Below are 27,571 nucleotides of genomic sequence, written 5' to 3'. Positions count from 1 at the left end.
AAGTGTGAGAAATGGTGCAAGTTTAATGCTTGCATTCATGACTATTTATAGCAAAAATATCACAAGTTTAGGTAATACAATAATATTACTTTTATGTATCAATAATTGACTATCCATTTATATATATATATATATATATATATATATATATATTTATATATTATAACATAGTTGACTTTCAATATATGCATCGGCTAATATTATTCTTTGACTTTGATGGAGTTATTTATTCTACCATAATTCCACTAAGTGTGTCTTTTGTGTAGTATTTTTTGAAACAAAGCGAAATATATAGTATAAGTACTTATTATATCTAATAAAGATACGTAAAGTAATATCTTGATGTCTATACATTTCATATTTTCGACAACTTTTCGATCAGAAGATTGAAATGGCTGAGGGGGCCGTTGTAACTTCAGTTGCTGAGAAAGTTGTGGACTCGTTGTTTGTTGTTGCCAAGAAGGAGATTAGTTACATGTGGAATTACAAACAATATGTTCAAAAGTACAGAAGTGAAATTCAAAAGCTCAAAGATATGAAAGGGAGGATTCAACAAAAAATAGAATTAACTAAACATAAAGGAGATAATCTTGTGCATGGTGTGGAAGACTGGGTCAACGCTGTTGCTGATGAAATATTGAAGGCCGAAGAATTTATTACAAAAGAAGCAAATGCAAAGAAGACATGCTTTGGAATAGGATTGTGTGGTAATTGGAGCACTCTTCATCATTACGGTAAAAAGGCAACAGAGACTGCATCTCTTATGGAGCTCCAAGTACGTGGCACGGTTTATGACAATATTGCAATCACGATAGATACTCCTGCACCGCGACAACTAGACTTTTACAAAAACAAGAATCTTGATGGTATTATTACCCAAAATTCAGTTTTGGGGGATATTATTACAGCTATTAAAGATGAAAGCATACAAATTATTGGAGTCTATGGTGTAGGAGGTGTCGGAAGAACTACAATGGCCAAGGAAGTTAATTCAAGAGTAAAGAATGTGTTCGCTGATGTTGCATTTACAACTCTCTCTCAAACTGTAGATTCTAATAAAATTAAAAGTGATATTGGAGAAGCAACAAAGCGAATAATGAAAGGCGAAAAGATTCTAATAATTTTAGATGATGTGTGGGAGGAATTGGATTTGGAAGAATTGTGCATTCCACGTGGGATTGATCACATGAATTGTAAAATTCTATTGACATCTAGAAGCGAAGATGTGTGTGATAGAATGAATGCTCAGAGTAAAATTTGTGTTAACTCTTTGCCATTTAAAGAAGCATGGATTCTTTTCAAACATGTAGTCGGTGACAAAGTTGAGACCGACATAGAATTGAAACTAGTTGCAATGGAGGTTGTTAAAGAATGTGGCGGATTGCCACTAATGCTTAATGTGATTGGAAATACTTTGAAAAACAGAGATGTCCGTTCATGGAAGGCGGCTCTTACTCAGCTACAAAAAAATGTGCCTGCGGATATAGATCCATCAATAAAAAAGGCATTTACTCGTTTAAAGCTAAGCTATGATTATCTTGAAAACGAAGAAGCCCAATGGTGCTTCTTACAATGTAGTATGTTCCCAGAAGACTATAATATCTTGATAGAAAAATTAGTACATTATAGAGTAGGTTTGGAAAAGTTTAAAGAGATTGAAAGCATGGAGGATGCAAGAAGCAGAGTTCAAAATGCAGTGAATATCCTCAGGTCTTCTAGTTTAATGTTGGATGCAGATGTCGAGTTGGCAGTTTCAAAATACTACATTAAAATGCATGATGTTGTGCGTGATGTGGCGTTGTTGATTGCAACTAGCGGTACAAATGATTTTCTAGTGATGGCTGGGAAAGGTTTGGAAGAATGGTTGCCAAGAAATAACATCCCACAAAGTTACACGGGGATCTCACTCATGCGTAATAAAATACGTAAGCTTCCTGAATATAGTATTAGCTTCCCAAATCTTGAAGCTTTGCATTTGCAGGATAACAATTTGTCATCAATTTCTGATGAGTTTATAGAAGGAATAAAAAATACCAGAGTTTTAGATTTGGACTTAAATTATATATCTCCCTCCCACGATCATTAACTGTACTTTCAAAACTTCGCATGCTCAATCTTTATAGAAATGGAAATCTATGTGAAATTTCTATACTTGGGGAGTTGAAAAGCCTTGAGATTCTCATCCTTAATGAAATTGGAATCAAAGAAGTTCCTGAATGTATTGGTCAGTTGGTAAACTTAAGGCGGCTTGAAGTTAGAAAATGTTATGAACTATCTTATACAAAACCAGGTGTCATTTTGAATCTCTTTAGGTTGGAAGAGTTATGTATTGACTTTGGAATCGATAGCATTGGAGTTCTCGAGTTTCTTGTTGAGGTAACGTGTCTGTCGAAGCTCACATGTTTGCGATTAAAAGCGCCAAGTGTTTATGACATTCCCGAAGGTTTAAATTATAAAAAGCTGAAAGGATTTGATATTCAAATCGGACAGTTAACAAGCGGATTTTATTACCGAAAGCCTGTGACGGTCGATTACACCTGGACTTCAGAATGTTATCTAACCTTAAACAGTGATAATCTCGTGTTTCCATTATTGGAATGGATGAAAAAGGTGATTGAGGTAAGTCGTCCTAATATAACTCTAACTGAAATAAAAAACTTGAACAACATCGTACCGGACCTCTATCGAGAAGTTTTCAATCATTTGGAGTATATTAAATTAGTGGGATGTTACAATGTTACATGTCTAGTTGATAGATATGATGGACAAAGGAGTAAAAAGGAAAAGTTTTTAATGGAAGTAAAAGACCTTCGATTAGAACAATGTAAGAATTTGAAGGTTCTATGGAATTGCCCAGATCAATTTATAAGTCTTCCTAACCTAGTCAACCTTCATATTGTATATTGTAATAAGTTAGTAAGACTATTTCCGGTCAGTGTAGCAAAGGGGCTTGTCTCAATGAAGGAGCTACACATTGAATATTGTTCCGAATTAGAGGAAGTGATTTGGGGTGAAGTTGAAACTGCTGCAAAGATAATTGTATTCCCTTGCCTTACCAGTATTAAGTTATATTATTTGGTTAAACTCAAAAGCTTCTACTCAGGCAATTGTACCATCAAATATCCATCATTCGTGAAAGTACAGGTCAACACTTGTTCTTACATGAAGACGTGGGGACACGGAATCCAAGAAACACCCAAGCTCAAGTTTGTGGATGATGTACCACTTGATGGAATTTATTCCATTAATGCTGCTGTTGTGAAATCTCTTGAGGAATATAAGGTAATGAAATATAACATTATAGTAATCAATTACATGCAGTAAATTTGATTTAATTGGTCAATTCCATAAAATGTTATGCTCTACTTGTTTTCAACAGGAAGAAATTTACAAACGGGGACGACAATTTATAGTAAACATGGAAAAAGAAAAGAAAAGAAATGAAAACAATAGTATATAGAGAATAAGAAAATTACAATCTGGTTAACAAAAGAGGATTGAAGAAGATTATCAACAGAGTTAATGTTGGGTTATTGGTTTCCAATTAATGTGAAAGGCCCAAGCCCAACAAAATAGGCCCAAGATGAAGTTTGACTTGGTCAACATCTGGGTGCATTATTTGAATCAGTTGTGTGCAGCTGTTCTTTGATCTATCAAGAGGGAGAGAGATCAAAAAGTAATCAAGAAAAAGAGTGAAACCTAAAAATCCCGTTTTTATGTACAGCAGCTCAGAAAAGAGACGATCCCCGGAGATCCGACCGTTGAATCTTCTCCAATTTTGGACTGTGTCTTCTTGACATCAGTGCCAATGTTTTCAACCGTTGAATTCGTCTAAAAAGGTCTGTAGCTCGTATTTTCGCTGCTGGAACAGTAGCAGTTTTTTTGGGGTAGTGTTGTTCATCTTTTGTCTTTAATTTCTTCATATACTTGTTGATTATTGTTGTTCAAGAGTATGATGATGTTGTATACCTCTAGTTGAGCTAGAGAAGGATTATTGTATTGCTCTCTTGTTGATGATAGTGGAACATTAAGTGGCTTACGAGTCCCGTGATTTTTACTCTCGATTTTGAGAGGTTTTCCACGTAAAAAGTCTCGTGTGTATTGTGTGTGCTCAATTATTTTGTATTTGCTGATTTGGGACAGAATTGGGGCTGATTTGTGGTGATTGTGGTATACCTTATTTGTTAGTTTTCTCACAGGTTCATATGGGTCGGGAAATGCTTGTCAAACGGATGTTTGTTTCCGTTTTGTAGATTGCCCGTTGTGACCATTTTCCCATCAAATTGGTATCAGAGCTAGGTTATTTGATTTGACTTGTGTGAAAGATGGAAGCTAATACAAGTAAAATGATTAGTTTAAATGGTTCAAATTATCATGTTTGGAAAGGTAAAATGGAGGATCTTCTTTATGTGAAAGATTATTATTTGCCCGTTTTTACTGAGGATAAACCTGAAGAAAAATCTGATGCTCAATGGAAAATTTTGCATAGACAAGTATGTGGGTATATTCGGCAGTGGGTTGATGATAATGTTGTGAATCATATTACTGGGGAGACTGATGCTAAAGCCTTATGGAAAAAGCTTGAGCAGTTATATGAACGAAAGACTGGGAATAACAAGTTGTTCTTAATTAAGCAGATGATGGCTTTGAAGTATCATGATGGGACTCCTATTACAGATCACCTAAATGCATATCAGGGTATTATAAATCAGCTTGCAGGTATGGGTATCAAGTTTGAGGATGAGATTCAAGGTCTCTGGTTACTTGGTACATTACCAGACTCTTGGGAGACTTTTAGGACATCTTTGTCCAACTCTGCACCAAATGGTACTATCACCATGGAATTGGCTAAGGGTAGTATTTTGAATGAAGAGATGAGAAGAAAGTCACAAGGTTCCTCTTCACAGTCAGATATCTTGGTCACAGAAACGCGGGGGAGAAGTCATAGTAGAGGTCAGGGTAAAAGAGGCAATCATCGTAGCAGCTCACGCAAAGGTAAATTTGCTAATGTTGAGTGTTATAATTGTCATGAAAAGGGGCACACAAAGTGGTATTGTCCAAAGTTAAAGAACGAGAAGAAAAAAGCATATGACAAGAATAAACAAAAGAAAAGTGATGGTGGTGATGATGATAAGGTTGAAGTTAACGCTATCACAGATGAGTTCTTTGTTTGTATTGATTATGATATGATCAATCTTACTCATGATGACACGAGTTGGATTGTTGATAGTGGTGCTACATGTCATGTTGCAATTTGTAGAGATCACTTCTCATCTTACACTCCAGGTGACTATGGATTTGCTAGGATGGGTAATGCCGGGTTATCAAAGATCGTTGGTATTGGAGATGTTTGTTTGAAATTTGACACAGGAATGGAGTTAGTTTTGCATAATGTAAAACATGTTCCGGATATGAGACTTAATGTTATTTCAACAGGCATTCTTGATGATGATGGTTATTATAACGGTTTTGGTAATGGTATTTGGAAACTAACTCTTGGTTCTATGATAGTGGGAAGAGGCAAGAAAGACTCAAGATTATACATCACGCGTCCGAAGATCATCCAGAACATTGTTAACGCAGTGGACAATGTTGATTCTACTGAGTTGTGGCATAAAAGACTTGGCCACATGAGTGAAAAGGGGATGTCTATCTTGTTCAAGAAGAATGTGTTGTCGGGTGTTAGTGGTATTGATTTGAGTAAGTGTTCTCACTGTTTGGCAGGGAAACAGACCAGAGTTGCGTTTAAGAGTCATTCTCCTTTTCGAATGGAGAACATACTTGATCTAGTTCATTCGGATGTTTGTGGGCCTATGAAGACTAGGACACTTGGTGGATGTTCCTACTTTGTTACATTCATCGATGATCATTCCAGGAAGGTGTGGGTTTATACCTTAAAGTCAAAGGATCAAGTATTTGAAAAGTTTAAGGAATTTCATACACTAGTTGAAAGGCAAACGGGGAAGAAACTCAAGTGTATTCGGACTGATAATGGCGGTGAATACATTGGCAGATTTGATGCTTATTGTAAGGAGAATGGTATTCGGCATCAAAAGACTCCACCAAAGACACCTCAGTTGAATGGCTTAGCAGAGAGGATGAACAGAACTTTGGTTGAGAGAGTTAGATGTTTGCTTTCACATACAGGGTTGTCCGATTCCTTCTGGGGTGAGGCTTTAAATACGGCAGTTCATATTATTAATCTAACCCCTTGTGTTCCTTTGCGTTTTGATGTTCCTAACAGGGTTTGGAGCGGCAAAGATGTTTCTTACCGTCATTTACGAGTTTTTGGATGTAAAGCTTTTGTTCATGTTCCCAAAGATGAGAGGTCAAAGCTTGATATGAAGACTAAGCCATGTGTATTCCTCGGCTATGGTGAAGATGATTTTGGGTACAGGTTATACGATCCAGTTCAGAAGAAACTTGTACGAAGCCGAGATGTTGTTTTTACAGAAGATCAGATGTTAAAAGATGTTGAGAAGACAGATTCAGTTCCTCAAACTAGTGCTGATCTTGTTGATTTGGATCCAGTTACTCCACAACATGTTGGAGATGATGTTCATAATGATGAACATGGTACTGATGATGATTATGCTCCTGAGCAGGTAGAGATTCCAGTACCAGATGTGCCCCCATTTATCCCACTTAGGCGGTCTACTCGAGACCGTCATCCTTCTGTTAGATATTCTGCTGATGAGTATATATTAGTTACTGATGGGGGAGAGCCAGAATGTTATTCAGAAGCAATGAAAGATGCGCATAAGAAAGAGTGGGGTGAAGCTATGCAAGATGAGATGAATTCTTTGCATGAGAACAATACTTATGAGCTGGTGAAGTTACCTAAAGGCAAGAGAGCTTTGAGAAACAAATGGGTATTCAAAGTGAAGATAGATGAGCTTACTTCACAACCAAGGTACAAAGCTAGGTTAGTCGTTAAAGGATTCAGCCAGAAAAGGGGTATTGATTTTGATGAGATTTTCTCACCGGTTGTGAAGATGGGATATATTCGAGTGGTTCTTGGATTAGCTGCTAGTCTTGATCTTGAGGTTGAACAGATGGATGTTAAGACTGCTTTTCTTCACGGTGATTTGGATAAGGAAATCTACATGATGCAACCTGAAGGTTTTCGGGTTAAGGGTAAAGAAAATTATGTTTGTAGACTTCAGAAAAGTTTATATGGGTTGAAGCAAGCACCGAGACAGTGGTATAAGAAGTTTGAGTCGGTTATAGGAAAGCAAGGCTACCGAAAGACAACTTCAGATCATTGTGTTTTCTTTCAGAGGTTTGGTGATGATGATTTCATCATATTGTTGTTATACGTTGATGATTTGTTGATTGTTGGTAAAAATATTAAAAGAATTGCGCAGTTGAAGCGAGAATTGAGCAAGTCTTTTGCTATGAAAGACTTGGGGCCAGCAAAACAGATTCTTGGCATTCGAATTTCTAGAGATAGAGGTGCTAAGACGTTACATATATCACAAGAGCAATACATTGAAAAGGTGCTAAGTAGATTCAACATGAAGAATGCTAAAGTGGTTAGTTCCCCTCTTACAAACAACTTTAAGCTAACAGAAAGAGATTGTCCTACTTCAAAGGAGGATGTTGAGGAGATGGATATAGTTCCATATGCGTCAGCAGTTGGTAGCTTGATGTATGCTATGGTGTGTACTAGGCCAGATATAGCTCATGCGGTAAGTGTTGTTAGTCGGTTTATGTCAAATCCGGGTAAGAAGCATTGGGAAGCGGTTAAATGGATTATGAGATACTTAGGAGGTACTTCAAAGTTAGGTATCACATTCGGAAATGGAGAGCCGGTGCTTGTTGGTTATACAGACTCAGATATGGCAGGAAACAAAGATAACATGAAATCCACTTCTGGATATTTGATGACTTTCGCAGGGGGAGCAGTTTCATGGCAATCAAGGTTACAAAAGTGTGTTGCATTGTCTACAACCGAGGCTGAGTATATGGCAGCAACAGAAGCGTGCAAAGAACTATTGTGGATGAAAAGGTTTCTACAAGATCTTGGGTTTAAGCAATCACGATGTGTGGTTCTTTGTGATAATGAGAGTGCGATTCATTTAGCTAGAAATTCTATGTACCATAAGCGGACAAAACATATTGATGTGAGGTATCATTGGATTAGAGAACGTCTTGAAGATGGTTCGTTTGAACTTGATAAAGTTCATACCGATGATAATGGTTCCGACATGTTCACAAAGGCTTTAGCAAGTGAGAAGCTCAAGGTATGTTGCTCGATCGCCGGGATGGCGATTCCTTCCTCATAATTGGAAAGGGGGAGATTTGTTGGGTTATTGGTTTCCAATTAATGTGAAAGGCCCAAGCCCAACAAAATAGGCCCAAGATGAAGTTTGACTTGGTCAACATCTGGGTGCATTATTTGAATCAGTTGTGTGCAGCTGTTCTTTGATCTATCAAGAGGGAGAGAGATCAAAAAGTAATCAAGAAAAAGAGTGAAACCTAAAAATCCCGTTTTTATGTACAGCAGCTCAGAAAAGAGACGATCCCCGGAGATCCGACCGTTGAATCTTCTCCAATTTTGGACTGTGTCTTCTTGACATCAGTGCCAAGGTTTTCAACCGTTGAATTCGTCTAAAAAGGTCTGTAGCTCGTATTTTCGCTGCTGGAACAGTAGCTGTTTTTTTTGGGGTAGTGTTGTTCATCTTTTGTCTTTAATTTCTTCATATACTTGTTGATTATTGTTGTTCAAGAGTATGATGATGTTGTATACCTCTAGTTGAGCTAGAGAAGGATTATTGTATTGCTCTCTTGTTGATGATAGTGGAACATTAAGTGGCTTACGAGTCCCGTGATTTTTACTCTCGATTTTGAGAGGTTTTCCACGTAAAAAGTCTCGTGTGTATTGTGTGTGCTCAATTATTTTGTATTTGCTGATTTGGGACAGAATTGGGGCTGATTTGTGGTGATTGTGGTATACCTTATTTGTTAGTTTTCTCACAGGTTCATATGGGTCGGGAAATGCTTGTCAAACGGATGTTTGTTTCCGTTTTGTAGATTGCCCGTTGTGACCATTTTCCCATTGTTTTAAAGTAATGTGGGAGCTCATGGCTTATATGTTTGGTGCTTGTTGGGCTATAACCGGTCCTTTCAGTGGTATCAGAGCGGGTTAGCCTAGAATTATGTGGATTAATCGCCCCAGTTAGACAACGATAATGGATCATTGTGTGTGCCTTATATCAAAAGATCTCCCTGATTTGGCCTTGGTCAGGTTGAGAGTTGCGGGTAATGGCCGGCGATATAAGATGAATGGATCATGTGCGGAATATCGTTGAAGGGGAAGCCTGGTGATGTGGTCTTCGGTTTGAGGGGAGGATTGTTGGGTGCAAACCCAATCCCACATTGGTTGGGGATAAATGTCAAGATCAACATATAAGCTCATGAGTGTCTCTCTCTACTACCAATTGGTTTTAGAGTAATGTGGGAGCTCATGGCTTATATGTTTGGTGCTTGTTGGGCTATAACCGGTCCTTTCAGTGGTATCAGAGCGGGTTAGCCTAGAATTATGTGGATTAATCGCCCCAGTTAGACAACGATAATGGATCATTGTGTGTGCCTTATATCAAAAGATCTCCCTGATTTGGCCTTGGTCAGGTTGAGAGTTGCGGGTAATGGCCGGCGATATAAGATGAATGGATCATGTGCGGAATATCGTTGAAGGGGAGGCCTGGTGATGTGGTCTTCGGTTTGAGGGGAGGATTGTTGGGTGCAAACCCAATCCCACATTGGTTGGGGATAAATGTCAAGATCAACATATAAGCTCATGAGTGTCTCTCTCTACTACCAATTGGTTTTAGAGTAATGTGAGAGCTCATGGCTTATATGTTTGGTGCTTGTTGGGCTATAACCGGTCCTTTCAGTTAACAGAAGTGGTAAGTTGCCATTTAAATACCATGATTTATCTGTTTTAATTATACCATTAGTATTTTAATATCTGTGTTTTTGGATTTGCAGAACCAAACTTGTAGATAAAGGTGTTTGATAAAAAATGTTTAAATGAAAAATATAGTGCCAACCTGATTCGTTCCTAGAAATGGAACAATGAAATAATGTTGTGATTTTTATTGTAATTTATTAAGTTCTTATTATTATGAGTGTTTATTATTTTAAGTGTTCCAGTGACTGTTTTTTATTATAATTTGTGTTTTGATTGTATTTAGATATTGTATGTGTTTACACTTTTTTTTTTAAATTAAGTTGACTACACCACCGAAATGAATCTATATATAGTTCTTTTTTTGAACTGTAGTATGAGATCACTCAGGGGGACTTAACCACCCACGGGGTTCATCTCCCGTAGTTGCATAACCCCCCAAACTGCTGCCCAGGAGGAAACCCGACCCAATCCGAGGGCATGTGCGGTAAAACCCCCTCCCTCACTGCCACCACAACGCGATATGTGGAAGATATCCTTGGGTGGAATTCAAGGGTAAAGGGCAACCTTGTGTGCAATGCTGCACCCCACGGGAGTCGAACTTCTGACCTCTCGCTAAGAGAGGCAGACCACTATCACATGAGCTACAACACAAGATTAAATGATTCTATATATAGTCAACAATGATTTTGTAAAAGATAGTGTAGAAAGCTCACATGTGTGTTATGATGATTCTTTTTAGTTAGATTTATCCTTAATAGTATGAAGATCTCCTAGGGGAATGAATGATGCATGTTCATTTTATGTATCATCCTTTTCCAGTTAATTAGCAGTTCACCCACAATCATTTGATTAGGTGAATCGAGCTTTGTGTCGATGAATCGAAGTTCTTTGTGTAGGAAACATGCTACCGAGCTTTGTGTAGGTGACTTGAAGTTCTTTAATGAATGAATCATGAACTTTATAATTACATACACTCTTTGTAGAAAATATTACGTATGCTTTTTAAGGTACCATTTCTTGAGTTCCGTTTATTTGATAAATCAATGGAAACATTGGTACAAACTCTGTTGTGCCAATCGTTGTTGGTAGGCATGCCTCACACACATTTCGTGAAGGAAACATGTATACACTAATAACTCTAACAAAAGTTTATTCAAGAGAATGAAGAGATTAATTAGAGACTAATTAAGAAAAGTTGATCTCTCACAACTGCCTGAAAATTTTTCTGTTAAATTTTTATTACATACAATTTGCATCAATGTGATTATTGTCAAACAAACAATATGGTCCATCAACAATGTAATAAATAATGATTTGCTTAAAAGCAAGAGAGCTATAAAAACTCACTTGTCGGCCCTCTTCCGTTACTCATGATTACTGTGTGACGAGACCTTTACAATTCTGTTGACATCTAGTACTTTACAACTTCACTTCAAAGTTTGCAAGCTTAATCAAGTCATCAACGTCTTGAATTATAGGCATGTGACACCTGCAAACCAATAATGTGTCTTGTGCAACCCGAGCTAATACCAATATTTAGTATGGAATATCATACCCATCCTACAAAAACATAGTATTATAGTTCGTGCATTTCATCGAGCAGTACATCTGCACGATCCTCACAAAGCCAAATGAATCTATATATTTATATTCATTGTATGAACGACAATATCAGAACTCACCAGTCAACCTGAAAAAAAGAAAGGGTTGTTTGTCAGACAACCATGTAACCTTGAATTGAGCCTGTCGTATCCTTTCCAACAAGGCGAATATTTGTTACAAATCTCGATCCTGCACTCTCATCTCCCCCAAGACCCATTGGATGAGCTGTAAACGATCCTTTACTGATCCATGGCCAGCACCATAATACTGTGTTGATCACGCTCTGGCTAGGAATCAAGAATACAGAAGTACGGGCATATAGAATTGATTGTTGGTGATGTTAGGGAAATGAGACAATACACATTTTGGTGAATTGGATTTACTAGGTTGAAAGTGGAAGTGTTCTTTGATACCCTACACGAATCCCGGAAGTGTGGAGTACACGTTCGTAAAGGGTTAGGAAGATCGCTTAATACATAGTTGAACTTAATGAGCTAAATGGTACAAAGTTTGACAGGATCAGGACCAAGGTATAAGGCGCGTCGCGACCTACAACGTGTTTTGAATACAGAGCTTGTATGTAGGAACAAGTTCCAGTCACAGGTCTGAGGCGCGAAGCGGCCCTATGTGGCGCGACGCGACCTAAAGTGTGAAATGTGAACAGGTGCCTTTTTGACCCAAAAGGCATGTTGGTCCAAAACGTTGTATATTAAATCCTGGTCATTTTGGAATGGTTTTAACATCAAAATACACTTGTTTAGACACCATTTAAGTGGTGCTGGTTCCAAAGTGTTGTACCATTTCATTATAATCATGTATGAAAGGTTGCAACTTATCATTGCACCTTTTGGTCAATTATAAATACAAGACTTCTTCATTTGAAGAAGGGTTCCGGAATTTTGTTAAATTCATACACTTTCAACATTCAAACTTCCAGATTTTATAATCTACAATTGCAAGGAACAAATGTTCTTTTGGTCAAGAAAGGCTGTTCATACTAGTCTTATCCTAATAGTGATTTCGTGTAACTCGTGACCAAGTGGGTTGAAATACTCTATTAAGAAAGTGTTCACACGATTCTAGTATCAATGCAGTGACAGATTCTTTACCCACTAATCCATATTTTCCTACATTGATCATGTTCAAGTAAAGTCGTGCTTGTTTGTTTCTTCACCATTCTTAAATAAACAAATTAATATTAGCTTACAGGTGATGTGGGAACAAACGGAGTCATGAACTAATTGTTTCATATAGTAACATCTGAAGTTACTGTACTATGAGCAGAGGCGAAGCCGAGATTCTGAATTGAGGGTGGCTTACTCGATGATTACATATCAACAATATATAAATTTCATAAGCTTATTATAACAAGATAATAACCATCCCAATTCCCAAGATAGTATAGTGAGTAGGACCCTAAACTCCTTACGAGAGATTGCATGTTCAAATTTCAACGTGGTTAGCAAAAGTATGAAAAACAGTCACCGATTGATTTAATTTGGCCGCATACATCATAGTTAAAAATAAAACTCGTCCTTCCATATAACACAAAGAGGAAAAACCGCAAAACATTTCTTTTATAAAAAGATAATAACGTAAAATATAATATCGTAGAAGTCAAATAAATTAACAATAGTTTATTTTACATAAATAAAACATAGAGTAAATAACAACATTTACTAATAACCATCATAGATGAGTTAATAATAATTAGCAATATTCTTAAAGAAAATAAAAGATTCATTATTAGAGTTATTATATAAGAAAAATAAATTAAATGAAAACCAGTTAAACAACCACAAGATTTGATGGAATATAGAAATAGAAATAAGTAAATACGGAGTAATAAATAAATAAACAAAGTTTTAAGGTTCCACGTAGTAATCTCGGTTCACATTTAAAAGGTAAGATGCTTTGTAAAAAGTAATGAATTTGGGATAACCGCTAACGTGAACTCAATATACTTGGGATTTGATTTCCAGATTTGTAGTTGATATTATGTATTAGTGTAGTTGATATTAATTCAATTACTACAAATTCACATATATTCCTATAATAAATATATTGATTAGAAGGGTGTTTTGATAATCAAACAATTCAAGGTGATGATTATGATGTCATTAGGAAGTTTTTTGAAAATGAGTGGTTGTGATTATTTAGGATTAAGTTAATGGAGGGTTAGGATTAGTTGTTGTTATTTAAGATGATCTATTTTCATCGTTGTTATTAAATATAGTATAGATTTTTGTTGAACTTATTTGTTTTGATAATTAGGTCCTATACCATCAAAGGGCCTTTGATTATTAGAAGCTGAAGTTTATATAAGCATGAGGCATGCTTTGTTCGTCAATGAGTTTGGTATCTAAAATGGACAACAATAAAAATGGATTCAACGTGGTTTATGAGTGAGTCAGAAGGATCAAGGAATGGCAAAACTTTTGAAGTGATGGTTTGATTGAGTGGCAAAGATGATTTTGAAGTGATAGTGTGACTAGAGTCAATTTATCACATTGTTGAATATAAGAAGCCTCACAACTATTTGGATACCTTACTGTATAATTGAGAGAATAGTGTTGTTTTTAGAAGTGGTAACTTAACACATTAAAACCAGAGGCGAAGTCAGAATTAAGAGATGATGATGACTTACTCGATAAACAAATATTACATTTAAAATCTTTAAACTAATTTTTAAAGTGACAATGGACTGCTTGTAAATTATTTGAGTCTTGAATAATTGAGCCAATTATTTTACTATTATTTGAACATAAAAATACATTTAAGACTTGCTCATTGAAGGAGACGTATAATTATTTGAGCATAAAATACACTTGAGATTTGAACTTTATTTGGGCCTTGGGGGAGGCTGAGCACCCCTCAGTCCCCTCTTGTCTCCGCCTCTGACTATGAGATACGAGTAGTTTAAAAGGGGCGCATGATTGTAATTGAAAGTAGTTTTTGATTATTAAATTTGTGTGAAATAAAAGAACTTAAACCTTAGAGCTTGTTTCTTATTTTTAATTCGTTCAATCCCAAATAATGTGTTTATTTTTGGCCACGTCTTTACATTAATCTTGTAGCTTACTGATCAGTTTCACGGTCAATAATAAGAACAAGAAGCACCTTCAGATACCATATGATAAACAACAGTAGAAAGATGAAGATAAAATATTGCAAAAACAAGGTTACTGACCTGTAACAACACCTCCTTCATACCATATGATAAACAACAGTCGAAAGATGAAGATAAAATATTGTAAAAACAAGGTTACTGACCTGTAACAACACATCCTTCATTCGAACGTTCATATCCCTCCCCTTCTTTCAAAATTTTCTTGATAACTTTCTTGTCATCTGTCACATTTGTGACGATCTTCCAAGATAAAAGTTCCAACCTTCCAAGATAAAAGTTCCAACGTGATTTGGAGTGTAGCATTGGCTGGGACTACATCTTCATCACCAGAGATTTAACCTTTTCTCCAAATCCATCTACATAAAGGATAAAAGAAGTAATAGTATATTAAAAATCACACATGCAAAAACAAAATAAATAAATAAACAATTACAAACCGCTAGTCGCAACAACACACTTACGTTTGATAGTAAGAATAACCTTTTCTCCTTTCTTCATTGTTTTTACCGCCTTTGACCGAGCAGGGTAGATATGGCCTGATTAGAAACAACTACATCAACAACAATTGATAAAAAAATCTAAACCAAAAAAGAATGTGGACGTATAAACTACCGTCTTGAACTCTGAACTCCACTCCATCTGATTTTTCAACTAGAGTCCCATCCTCAGGTCGAACCTCATATTTGACCAATAACACAAACCATCATGTTAAAATCATGTACTATAGGTCAAAAATCATTTTAAGCTTGGAAATTGAACACAAAAGTGTTGAACACAGACGTGTTATGTAAGGATATTAGAACCAAAAACAACGCAAGTGATTCAACAAGATCACTCACCGATAGTAATTCTACAAGATTACTAACCCACTTAATGAACGAAAGATTATAAATGCAAGAAATGTAAATCGACACAAGAGATAACGTAGTTATATGCAATCGTTGTGATTGCTTTAGTCCACGGACCAACTAGAGAATGTATTTACTGAATATTTGTGGTGTGTTTACAATGAGTTACAAGAGGGTCTATTTATAGAATGATTTAAGGAGTATGCTAAAAACAATTCCTTGAAGCTTCATGTGAGTTTCCTGACAGCTTCATGGAGGCTACATGTGAGTTTCCTGACAGCTTCGTGGAAGCTACATGTGAATTTCCTCACAACTCCGTGGAAGCTACATGTGAGTTTCCTAACAACTTCGTAGAAGCTACATGTGAGTTTTCTAACAACTTCGTGGAAGCTTCGTGTGAGTTTCCTGGAATATTCCCTCTAATTGTTTAAAGTTCTCCATATCTCCAACAATCTCCCACTTGGAGACTTTGAACAAACCCAACCTTCGTCAACCCAAAATATCAACGATCTAACCAAGAACGTTAAACCACCATTATACCGCCAAACTCCATTTGGGACACGCACACTCAACACATACTTCGGATGAGCAGACTTTCGATACAAGGTCTTCAACACTACTTGTTAGAATATTAACTCTCTAATTCTCTAGTTGGGGTCTTCTCTCATCAATTCATTAGAAAACCGTGACGACCCGGAAATTTCCGACTAAATTTAAACTTTATCTTTATATTATTCTGACACGATAAGCAATGTTTGTTAAGTTAAATCTCAAGGATTTTAAACTATGTTTATACATTCATTTAAACCTCGACCAAATTCCAATGATTCACGAACCATTAAATAAACATATATGAATATGTATGTATATGTGTATATGTTATAAATTGAAAATGTCAACAAAGTATTTAAAAGTATAATGCTTTATATGAACGTATTTGTTTCAATATGATTATCGACGAAATTAAAAAAAAAAATATTAAATGATTGAATTATCAGAAACATTGAATTATGATTACAAGTCTCTGTTGAGAGGTCCACTATGATTTGAGAAATCTATTCCTCTTAACGATATTCGGAATAATTTGTAAAGCTATTTATAAATAAAAATAAAAAGTGTCATTTACGAAAGTTAGACAAAAGCTAGTGGAGAATTGGTTTCCATAATATTCTATTAATCTATTTTCAAACGTACAAAAACGTTTTCAGTTTAAAAAGAACTTTATTATTAAAACGTATATAACTTTTATAAATATCTAGAATCACTTTTGACAACTCATTACTTAACCAGTATAATAAATATAACGATATTTATATTTTATTTCATTAAATATATATAACAATTTAAATTAATATTATATATATTTATACGCGTATTATACATACATAGTTTTTATACTTTTACTATACTTTAACTTTACCTTTACTTTACTTTAACTTTAATAATTCACTTTAATAATTCATACTTTAATAATTCACTTTAATAATTCATACTTTAATAATTCACTTTAATAATTCATACTTTAATAATTCACTTTAATAATTTATACTTTAATAATTCACTTTAATAATTCATACTTTAATAATTCACTTTAATAATTCATACTTTAATAATTCACTTTAATAATTCAAAAATCTATTATAAATAGAATTCAATAGGTTTCATTATTTCATAGAAACTTGAAAATATATTTCTCTAAACTCTCTCAATCGATTTACATATATATATATATATATATATATATATTTGCTCTGTATTATTTTAAGATATTATTAGTATACATAAAATATTACGACGGAGTGATGTCCGAGTGATTTCAAAATAGTTTCTTGAATGAGTCGAAGCTAAGGAAATTATGGGTTACAGCTATGGAGGTGATGGGTATGGTTCATGGGTATGCTCGTGAGGTCAATCTAGTGTTTATCATCTCCGTTGCGTCTACGTACTTTCCTGCAATATTGAATCTCAATATTGATACGTGAGCACTCATAACTTAACTTTTATATATCAATAGTGTATCCCTGACTAGTGCTCGAGTATATAGGATTATGCATGCTTGTACATTCGATATTGTCCTTAGATAGGTTTGTTGAATCCTGAATTAGATACATATGCTACTGAGATAGGGTATATGATATGCATGTCATTGGAAAGCTAGCGAAAAATTAAAAACTTTTCATTTAGATATCGAATGGTTTCGATGAACGGATTTGAAGTTATAGTCAACTGAATTTTAGTATTATTGTTAAAATGATTATTATTACTATCGTCGTTATTATTTTAATAGAAATATCATTGTTATTATAAAATATCATTATTACTATTATGTTAGTATTATCATTTTATCATAATAACATTTTTAGTAAATATAAATATTGTTATTTTTTTATAGAATAATAATAATTATTATTACAAAATAATACAACTTTTACTTATTATTATTATGATCAATATTATTTTATCAAATAAATAGGGGATACAAATATATTTTTCACCACGCGTAATATAATTACATTAATAATACTTACCACTATAGTTTTAAGATATTAAGTGAACTTTATAAATTTTACTACTTAAGATATATAAAAGTATATTTTATCATATATAAACGTTAATATAAATTTTTATTAATAAATGACTTTTATTATTATAAAATCTAATAAATATATTTAAATATATAAAACGACTATAGTTAAGTTATATAATAAACACGTATAAATTTTAGAAGTCATTTTGGGTCAAGTTGACTTTTGTTGACTTTTGCATATTAGTCTCGAGCATTAGGATTGTGGTACACTATGACTTGACCAAAAATTGTTAGACAAATATTGACCAACATATAAATATATATAATTAATATAGGTTCATGAATCTGAGGCCAACCTTGCACTTGTTAAATGACGTTATATGTATTTTTACTACGAAATACAGTATGGTGAGTTTTATTTGCTCCCTTTTATATATATTTTTGGGACTGAGAATACATGCGCTGTTTTTTATAAATGTTTTACGAAATAGGCACAAGTACTAAAACTAATTCTACGTGGGTTTAAACCAGAAATATACCCTTAGCTTGGTAACATTAAACTACTTGTCTATGTACGGTAGGCGCGAATCCTAAAGATAGATCTATTGGGCCTGACAAACCCCATCCTGACTATGGGATGCTTTAGTACTTCGAGGTTATTTTAAACACACCTGATCTGGTGTACTTCAGAGGGTAAAACATGAACGTTAAGGCTTGTTACCGGGTGCCTACAATTTATAGAATACTCTTATACACTTGCGAGTGTACATATATTTATAAACGGAAATCTTGTGGTCTATTAATATATTGAAATGATTGTTATGATAAACCTATGAACTCACCAATCTTTTGGTTGACACTTTAAAGCATGTTTATTCTCAAGTATTAAAGAAATCTTCCGCTGTGCATTAGCTCATTTTAAGGATATTACTTGGAGTCATTCATGGCGTATTTTGAAAGACGTTGCATTCGAGTCATTGAGTTCATCATGATTATTATTATGTCAATTAATTATAGTTGGATATATTATGAAATGGTGTGCATGCCGTCAACTTTCGTTGTAAAGAAAGTTTATCTTTTAAAAACGAATGCAATGTTTGTAAAATGTATCATATAGAGGTCAAAATACCTCGAGATGTAATCAACTATTGTGAATCGTTTATAATGTATATGAACGAGTCCTTTCAGTTGGTATCAGAGTGGTAGTCTTAGCGAACCAGGTCTGCATTAGTGTGTCTAACTGATAGTCGTTAGGATGCATTAATGAGCCTAGACTTCGACCGTGTCTGCATGTCAAAAGTTTTGCTTATCATTTTTGTCGGAAATTGCCTGCTTATCATTCTTAGTCTAGACACGTCTTACTGCATTGATTGCATGAATAGTGTATAGACAAAATTCATATCTTAGCGTATCTGCTAATCCATATCTTAGCGTATCTGTTACTGTAAACTTTGCCTGACATATCCCGTAATTTCCTCCGTAATCTACGAAATCTTTTGCGCTATATATATAGATATTCTATGTAATTAGAATACCACCCGATAGCCGAAAAATCATTTCATATCGAAAAATTCTTTATTCAATCGAACGAAATGGAATTCGTCATTAGTTCAAGTCCCTCGAATTCCGATATGGAATCCCACTCAAGCTCCGAAAGCAGTGTGACCGGAATGGATCAACCAATTAGCCATCATCTATTCTGGATGAATTGGGGATAGGTTTGTAGCCTCCTCAATAATTGGAGACAAGAAGAAGTTGATCCCTTCCATCCACCACATTGCCCTCTTGGCGATGAACCTGAAGCACTTACCGGCGAACCGGACGAAATACCATTTTCTCTCTCATTTTCAGAGTATCTCGTCACGATTATATACTATCAAATTCTAGATTTTATTTATCCGTTCGTCCAAACCGACAATCACCCCGGTGTAATAGAAGAAGTCAACGAGCTTCGCGCTCGAGTAGTGGCTTTAGAGAATATGGTGCAAGAGTTACAAACACCAACAAATAACGAAGTATTAATTCATAATTTCAATTTTATTGAATAAATACTCCGTAAAAGTTATGTAATTTCTAAAGTCTTTAGGGATTATTCAGTTCTAGTTTCAACCGTAAATCAATTGAGTTTAATTTAATATTAACTCATTAAATCTATGTTACATCTGAAGAAAATATGCACATATATATTTTCATAAAGACTGTAATAAAATTCTGTTGTACAAAATATTAATTGTGAATTTTTTTTTAACGGGTAGGTAATACCCGAGAGATATATAAATTCACTATTAATATATTACATTTTTCGAATCTGATTAAGCAAATCATCAACTATACTCCCAAAATCTCACAACAATATACATTCTTGTATAGAAATCAAAGCAACCATTCTCACCCAAATTTGATTACGCATTCTGATTTTGACAAATCAAAATCCAAGTCATGATTTAACAGAAGACATCACTCTTAGATTCCTACATCTTTCAAAGCTATACTTTGACTTCAAAACCTTGTTAGAACATCATATGTATATTAATGATTACAAACTGTGTTCAAACTCTCCGAAGTTTTCGAAGACACTTCAAACAATGAACAGTCGAGATGATGATCCAACCACATATTACCCACATTTATGTACCTAAAAAGCTCTCGAAGCCAAAGTCATAGTTCGACGCGTATCCGTGTCAGACCCTTTGGCATTTATTAGCTAAAATGACTTTTCAATTCCTTTTCAAAGTAGACAGTTTTGTCACAGCTCCAGCAAGTCAACTTCGACTTTTCAGTCGGACTAGTCTTATTATAACCTCGATAGATACGTTGCCCTTTCGTCATCGTTACTGGGGACCTTTCATATTGTAACAACCCAAACCAACCCGCGAACAAACCACGTGAAAATACAAAATAAAAAAAAAATTGCTGAACTGCCACCTGGCGCGGCGCGCCACCAGGGGTGCGCGGCGCGCCAAACCTGTCTGTCCGGAAAGTCTTTAAACGCGAAAATGTTTGACTAGTTCCCGACATATTTAGGCGTAACGCTTTTAACCCCATGTTCCATATATAAAAACTAGCACGTTCTATTAATAAAATTATGTTTACGAAGCGGGGCCCACATCGACCCAAATTACCCTTTAAGTATCAAAATACAATTTTCGACCATAAGACTTTTAATACAAAACAAAGCCGAGCATGTCGATTGGGGATACGCTACCCAATCCTAATAAATCCAAAAGCAAGCCTTCTACGCAAACTATGCAAGTCCTCTAATCCTCGCGCTTACCCGAGCCACCATCCGCATAATCTATAAAAAGAGTCAACAACGAGAGGGTAAGCTAACGCTTAGTGAATGATAATATACTACATACATATATATGTATAAAATGGACACGCCACAAAATAACAAATACCGCATACCGAGGCATCCATATAAGGCACTACACTAAGCATACCGTACGATCTCTAAGCAACGAGCTAAAGATACAACAACAATATAAGTTCACCAACGACGATGTGAACAACGCCAAATAGCTACACCCGGAGGGTTAGCTACAACACAACAATACATTAATATATAACAATATAAACGAACAAGGTTAACACCTTAACCCAATACCGAGAACCAAATACCACAATGAAGATTGGCCGAACTACACGAACCGTAGTAATCCGAAACCACACGAGATTACTATCTTCACAACATCGAGGTTGGCTGAACTACACGAGCCTTAGTAATCCGAAACCACACGAGATTACTACCTCAATAAGATGACCTAACTACACGAGTCACCATGAATCCGAACTACACGAGATTCATTTCCACAATACAATAAGATGACCGAAACCACACGCGTCATCGTGAATCCGAATACACACGCGATTCACTTCTCAATATTATACCCTTCGCCATTGGGGTTATATCAACCACATCACAACCACGTGTGATAATGTACACGCGAACGCGTACTTCGCCAAAGATGGTCAACCAAAACGCACAACCGTGCCAATTGGACTCATACAAAAGTCCATCAAATCCATCCATATGTGAAGTGAGCTCTATAGCCGAGAATCACTTCACCCGACCCGCACCCATCCTACACATACATATGCACATAGGATATTATCACTCACCTTGAAGTCTTGAAGAATGCTTCCAAGTAATCCGCAACTCGCCAATGGAAAGTACCTATTCCATTATCACAATTACAACAATACACTTAGAGTGGATTTACAAATCAACCCAATTCGTCACTTAGTGCAATTTCAACCCAAATGCACTTCCAAGCACAAACCGTGCCCAAAACTAACCAATAATCACTAACACAAGTGAGAATGGTCCTAATACGCAAATTAAACCCGAACTCAAGTGTTAAACACGCGTCATACCCATTTTGACACTAAAACCCTAGTTTTGACCCATTAAGTCAAAATCTTACCATTTACAAGTTTTAACACCAAAACACATTTAACTCGGTTTAATACTTCAACTTAAATCCATTTTAAGTTTATAAACCTCATTAAATCGCCAAATGGGTCATAATCACCACCAAACCCTAATTTGACCCAAAGTCACAATTAGTCAACCAAATAACCTTAAATGGGTTTCAATACTTCCATAATCACTAACTTAAGTGATTAAACTCAATTTCAAGTCCTAAACATGGCCAATTAGTTCACCAACCCAAAATCCATCAACAATTAACAATAAACCCAATTACTAGCATCACTAAACACATTTCATCATCTAAAAGGGTTTTTCATCAAACTAACTCAAACCCTAACTTGAATATCAAATCAAATAGATGAAATTCGGAGTTTGAACTTACCAATACTATCACCGCGTAGCCAAGAACGAGAGGAACAACTTTAGAACTCGAGCTTTGATGAGAATCCGCCTCCTTCTTCTCTAAATCCACCTCTCTCTCTCTAAAACTCTTACTCTCTCACTAGATAAGGTTGGGAGTGTTTGATGAGTGAAAATGTGATCCAAACTGATCAAAGGATCAGTTTTGATGACCCCAAACCGACCCCAAGTGAAAAGACCAAAGTACCCTTCATTTAGACCTTTTAAAAAGGCTGAAAATTGCATCAGACGGGTTCGACGCGCCGCGCCGAAAGGTGGAGCTCCGCTCCAACCTTCAGGTCAGTTTTCAGTTTCTTGTTTTGGCCATAACTTTTTGACCGTAGCTCCGTTTTCGATGAATCAAATATCGTTGGAAACGTGATAAGATTTCCTTTCCAATGGTAAGGCTTTGGAACATCAACACAAACTTTATTTGGGGTTGAAAGGATACGTACACACCTTGTCACTTCAGACAACGTCCAGTTTCCTTCGGCGTCCGAGCAAGCAACACGTAAACTTCATACACGCATCGTACACCATAAATACATTATGTACAATAAATATTTGGGTCTTACAACTCTCCCCCACTTAAACTCGATCACGTCCTCGTGATCTTCTCCACTTAACCAATCCGGACCTACTCAACGATCCTCACTCAAGTCCCAATACGAACTTTCCTAGACAATTCTTCCCAATGGATCACTTTTAACAACTAAAATCGTCAACCGTGATTTATCAAAACCACAATTCGAGCACTAAAACCTGCTCAATTTCCCATATCGGGAAAAACTCAACCAACCTCGTACCGAGATATAAATTCCTTAGCGTACCTTTACCACGGACAACGCTAAAAGTGACCAAGTCTCAACCTAAAGTCAACAATCCGAACGTTGAAGATCGAACCACATGAATCCTCACGGATTACTCTTACCACTAAACATCCTTTGTAGTGCGCAATACAACCAATACGCCACTATCCTAACATCATAAGCAACGACTAAAACCAAAAGCACCCAAAACGACTATGGCAACGCTAATCCTAAGGTGTACAAAATCGACGATCGTCACACCCGTAACAACACGTGAGCGAAACACGGCTATCGCATCACTAATCACACAACACACGAAGGCTGGCCGAAAACACACGCGCCTTAGTGAATCCGAACTACACGAGAGTCACTATCCCGGAGGAATGACCGAACTACACGAGTCAATTGTGAATCCGAACTACACCAGATTCACTCCTCGATACAATGACCGAAACCACACGAGTCATTCATGAATCCGAACTACACGAGATTCACTTCCACAACATCGAGGTTGGCCGAACTACACGAGCCTTAGTAATCCGAAATCACACGAGATTACTACCTCAATAAGATGACCGAACTACACGAGTCACCATGAATCCGAACTACACGAGATTCATTTAGTTAAGATGACCGAAACCACACGCGTCATCGTGAATCCGAAACCACACGCGATTCACAATCTCTACATAGGAATGGTACTCGCATTTCCCACCGGTACTCGCATTTCCTGATAGTGTTACACCATACCGACATAACACTACTCCCTTGATGAAGTCAGCGGACCCCAAAGGTCATACTCCACCAATCTCAACACCGGATGAACTCAGCGGACCCGAAGATCATGCTTCACCGATATAACACCACGCTCATGATGAAGTCAGCGGACCCCGAAAGTCATGCTCCACCAATCACGTATTCCCATGATGAAGTCAGCGGACCCTAAATATCATGCTTCATCAAACAACCATACCATAATCGAGCAAGAACCACCTATACCAAACATAGGTACAAAACAATAATTCTCTAAAAGAGAATCCGACACACACATCCCTTAACCGAGGGATTTCACCTTGATTGCCAAACACGTCCATTATCTCTCAACGAGATTTACCACATTACCACCTTGGTGATAATTCAAATCCAAAATCATAAGTACAATTTAACCGAAATTGTACTCTACCACAATCGACCAAATCTAGGTCCCGACACAAGTTTCGGTTTACTAAAACCTCCTCGTGCGGGAGTGTAACTCCTCCACTTGGAATTACGTTCCATAACCGCATCTCGTACACTCGTACAATGCTACCAAAGGTAGACTTTACCAATAATTGGGTTCGCACGGCCCATCACCATGTCTTGTTCCAACTTTGAGCATACCAAGGATCCTAACCTATCCTTGAACATTTCGAACGAAAAGTGTACCACAAATTACACGAACTATACACTCGCAATCATCCAATTGCTTTATTTTGTCGAATTTCACCCGATCACTCATGAACCTAAGGGTTTCACTTCGGTACCCTAAGTACAATGTAACCGCAACACAATCGGAGTCGAACACCACGCTAGTAGGTATAAAAGAGGCACCTAATGTCGCATCACGTAGAATCCTTTACCAACATACATCGAGATCCAAAACACTCGATTTCTCAGGTTTCATCCCACCCGTCGAACCTCATGGTTCATCAACTTCAACACGAGAGCGAACATGCTCCAACATCCGAACACCAAAACTCATTTCCATGGCTTGGTAGAGATATTTTCCAAATACTAAGGAATGCTTGGTTACGCCGAGTCTTACGCCCTTCGCCCGTCAATCAAACATCAACATAGGGTACTTCCATTAGGAACGTCACCCATAGCATAACATGCACAACAAAGGCACGCAACTCGAACTCAAACGGCATTTAATAAATAATCAAAAGACATATTTATCAAAATTAAACGTACCTTAACGTCTCCTGGCCGCACCCGTCCCCGCTAACTTGGGACATTCCGACTTACGATGTCCTTCTTTTTGGCAATTGAAGCACACCATACCATCACCCTTTGGTACCGAACATTCCCAAGACTTGTGACCCCTCACACCACAATTGTAACATCTAGCCGCACTAGAATCCGACATACCCGTTCGCGTACCACCCGTGCTCACACTCGGACCCTTAGCCCTCTTACTCGGAGCACCATAAGAAACGACCCTTCGCTCACTTGAAGGTTCACCCTTTTTCGATCGTGAATACGACTCGAAACCTCTAGCCAAGTCGAATAATTCCGAAAACGATTTCGCTTGACCCTGGCTAATTTTACTTTTCAAGTCATCATTCAAGGTCCGATAGAAATCTCCCATCAACAAACGATCATTCCCCAAATACTCCAGACAAAAACGAGCCTTCGCCATAAAGGTCATCTTGAGAGTACTCAAATCCATAGATCCTTGTCGCAAATTTCGCAACTCATTACGCAATTCCCACAAATCGGCCGAAGTCCGGAACTCCTCGAAGAATTCCTCCTTAAAGTCGTCCCACGATAAAGCCATAAACGTCTCGCCACCGACAAGATCAATCTTACCATCCAACCAATCCCTTGCCCTACCCCGCAACAAACTCGTAGCGAGTCTCGTCTTTCTATCGGGAGGGCAATCAATAGTACGGAAACACCCTTCGACGTCCGAAATCCAAGTTGTGCTTACCAAAGGATCCGGCTTTCCGTCATACATCGGGGGTTTAGTCCTCATGAAGCTCTTAAGATAACGCTCCATTTCACCACTACTTTGAAGTTCGGAATACCTCCTTTCCATTCTTTCTTCTAACGCACCCATTTGCTCCGCAACGGCGGCCGCAACCCTGGCGTTAAACTCCACGTCATTCACCTCGGTCTCGTTTCGCGTCGTCATTCTAAAGAATGCAAAACGATTAGTCCACGAACGTGTAAAACCGTACGCACGACACAGCCCCATCTTGCTAAACACTCATCGTACATCACTTGTTAGACACGATTTGCACCCGTAATAAGGTTTGCAAGTTCTTATTACGCACACATGCCGCATCGACTCGTTAGTACAACGACGGTCTCGCTCGATGATATACACAAACACAACCAAAATTCTACGCGGTACAAACACACGCGAGAATTATTATCACAACACAACAACATATTAATAATATCCGCATTACTAATATAAACGTTAGTCAACCTATAGCCAAGGCACTAACCAAACCCATTCCGTCCCGTAATCCTACAAGTCCCGCAACAATTTAAGCACACACAAGTCTAAGTCTAGGCACCTATCTCAAGTCACCTAAATCCCTTAGACCATGCTCTGATACCACTTGTAACAACCCAAACCAACCCGCGAACAAACCACGTGAAAATACAAAATAAAAAAAAAATTGCTGAACTGCCACCTGGCGCGGCGCGCCACCAGGGGTGCGCGGCGCGCCAAACCTGTCTGTCCGGAAAGTCTTTAAACGCGAAAATGGTTGACTAGTTCCCGACATATTTAGGCGTAACGCTTTTAACCCCATGTTCCATATATAAAAACTAGCACGTTCTATTAATAAAATTATGTTTACGAAGCGGGGCCCACATCGACCCAAATTACCCTTTAAGTATCAAAATACAATTTTCGACCATAAGACTTTTAATACAAAACAAAGCCGAGCATGGCGATTGGGGATACGCTACCCAATCCTAATAAATCCAAAAGCAAGCCTTCTACGCAAACTATGCAAGTCCTCTAATCCTCGCGCTTACCCGAGCCACCATCCGCATGCAATCTATAAAAAGAGTCAACAACGAGAGGGTAAGCTAACGCTTAGTGAATGATAATATACTACATACATATATATGTATAAAATGGACATGCCACAAAATAACAAATACCGCATACCGAGGCATCCATA

At 36.9% G+C, this 27,571-nt stretch overlaps 1 protein-coding gene across 1 annotated transcript; it reads left to right on the top strand.

Moving 5' to 3' along the window:
• The first annotated feature begins 391 nt into the window (after nt 1-391).
• On the top strand, nt 392-10,011 carry LOC139902450 (probable disease resistance protein At4g27220). The gene is made up of 4 exons (XM_071885075.1): nt 392-2,010; nt 2,124-3,282; nt 9,837-9,911; nt 9,994-10,011. Exons 1-4 carry the CDS (start codon nt 392-394, stop codon nt 10,009-10,011), a joined length of 2,871 nt encoding a protein of 956 aa, XP_071741176.1.
• Nucleotides 10,012-27,571: the final 17,560 nt, after the last annotated feature.

Source organism: Rutidosis leptorrhynchoides, chromosome 3, assembly GCF_046630445.1.
Source record: "Rutidosis leptorrhynchoides isolate AG116_Rl617_1_P2 chromosome 3, CSIRO_AGI_Rlap_v1, whole genome shotgun sequence".
NCBI lineage: Eukaryota > Viridiplantae > Streptophyta > Magnoliopsida > Asterales > Asteraceae > Rutidosis > Rutidosis leptorrhynchoides.
Note: the sequence above shows the minus strand (reverse complement) of the source record. Positions and strands in the feature narration are given on the sequence as shown.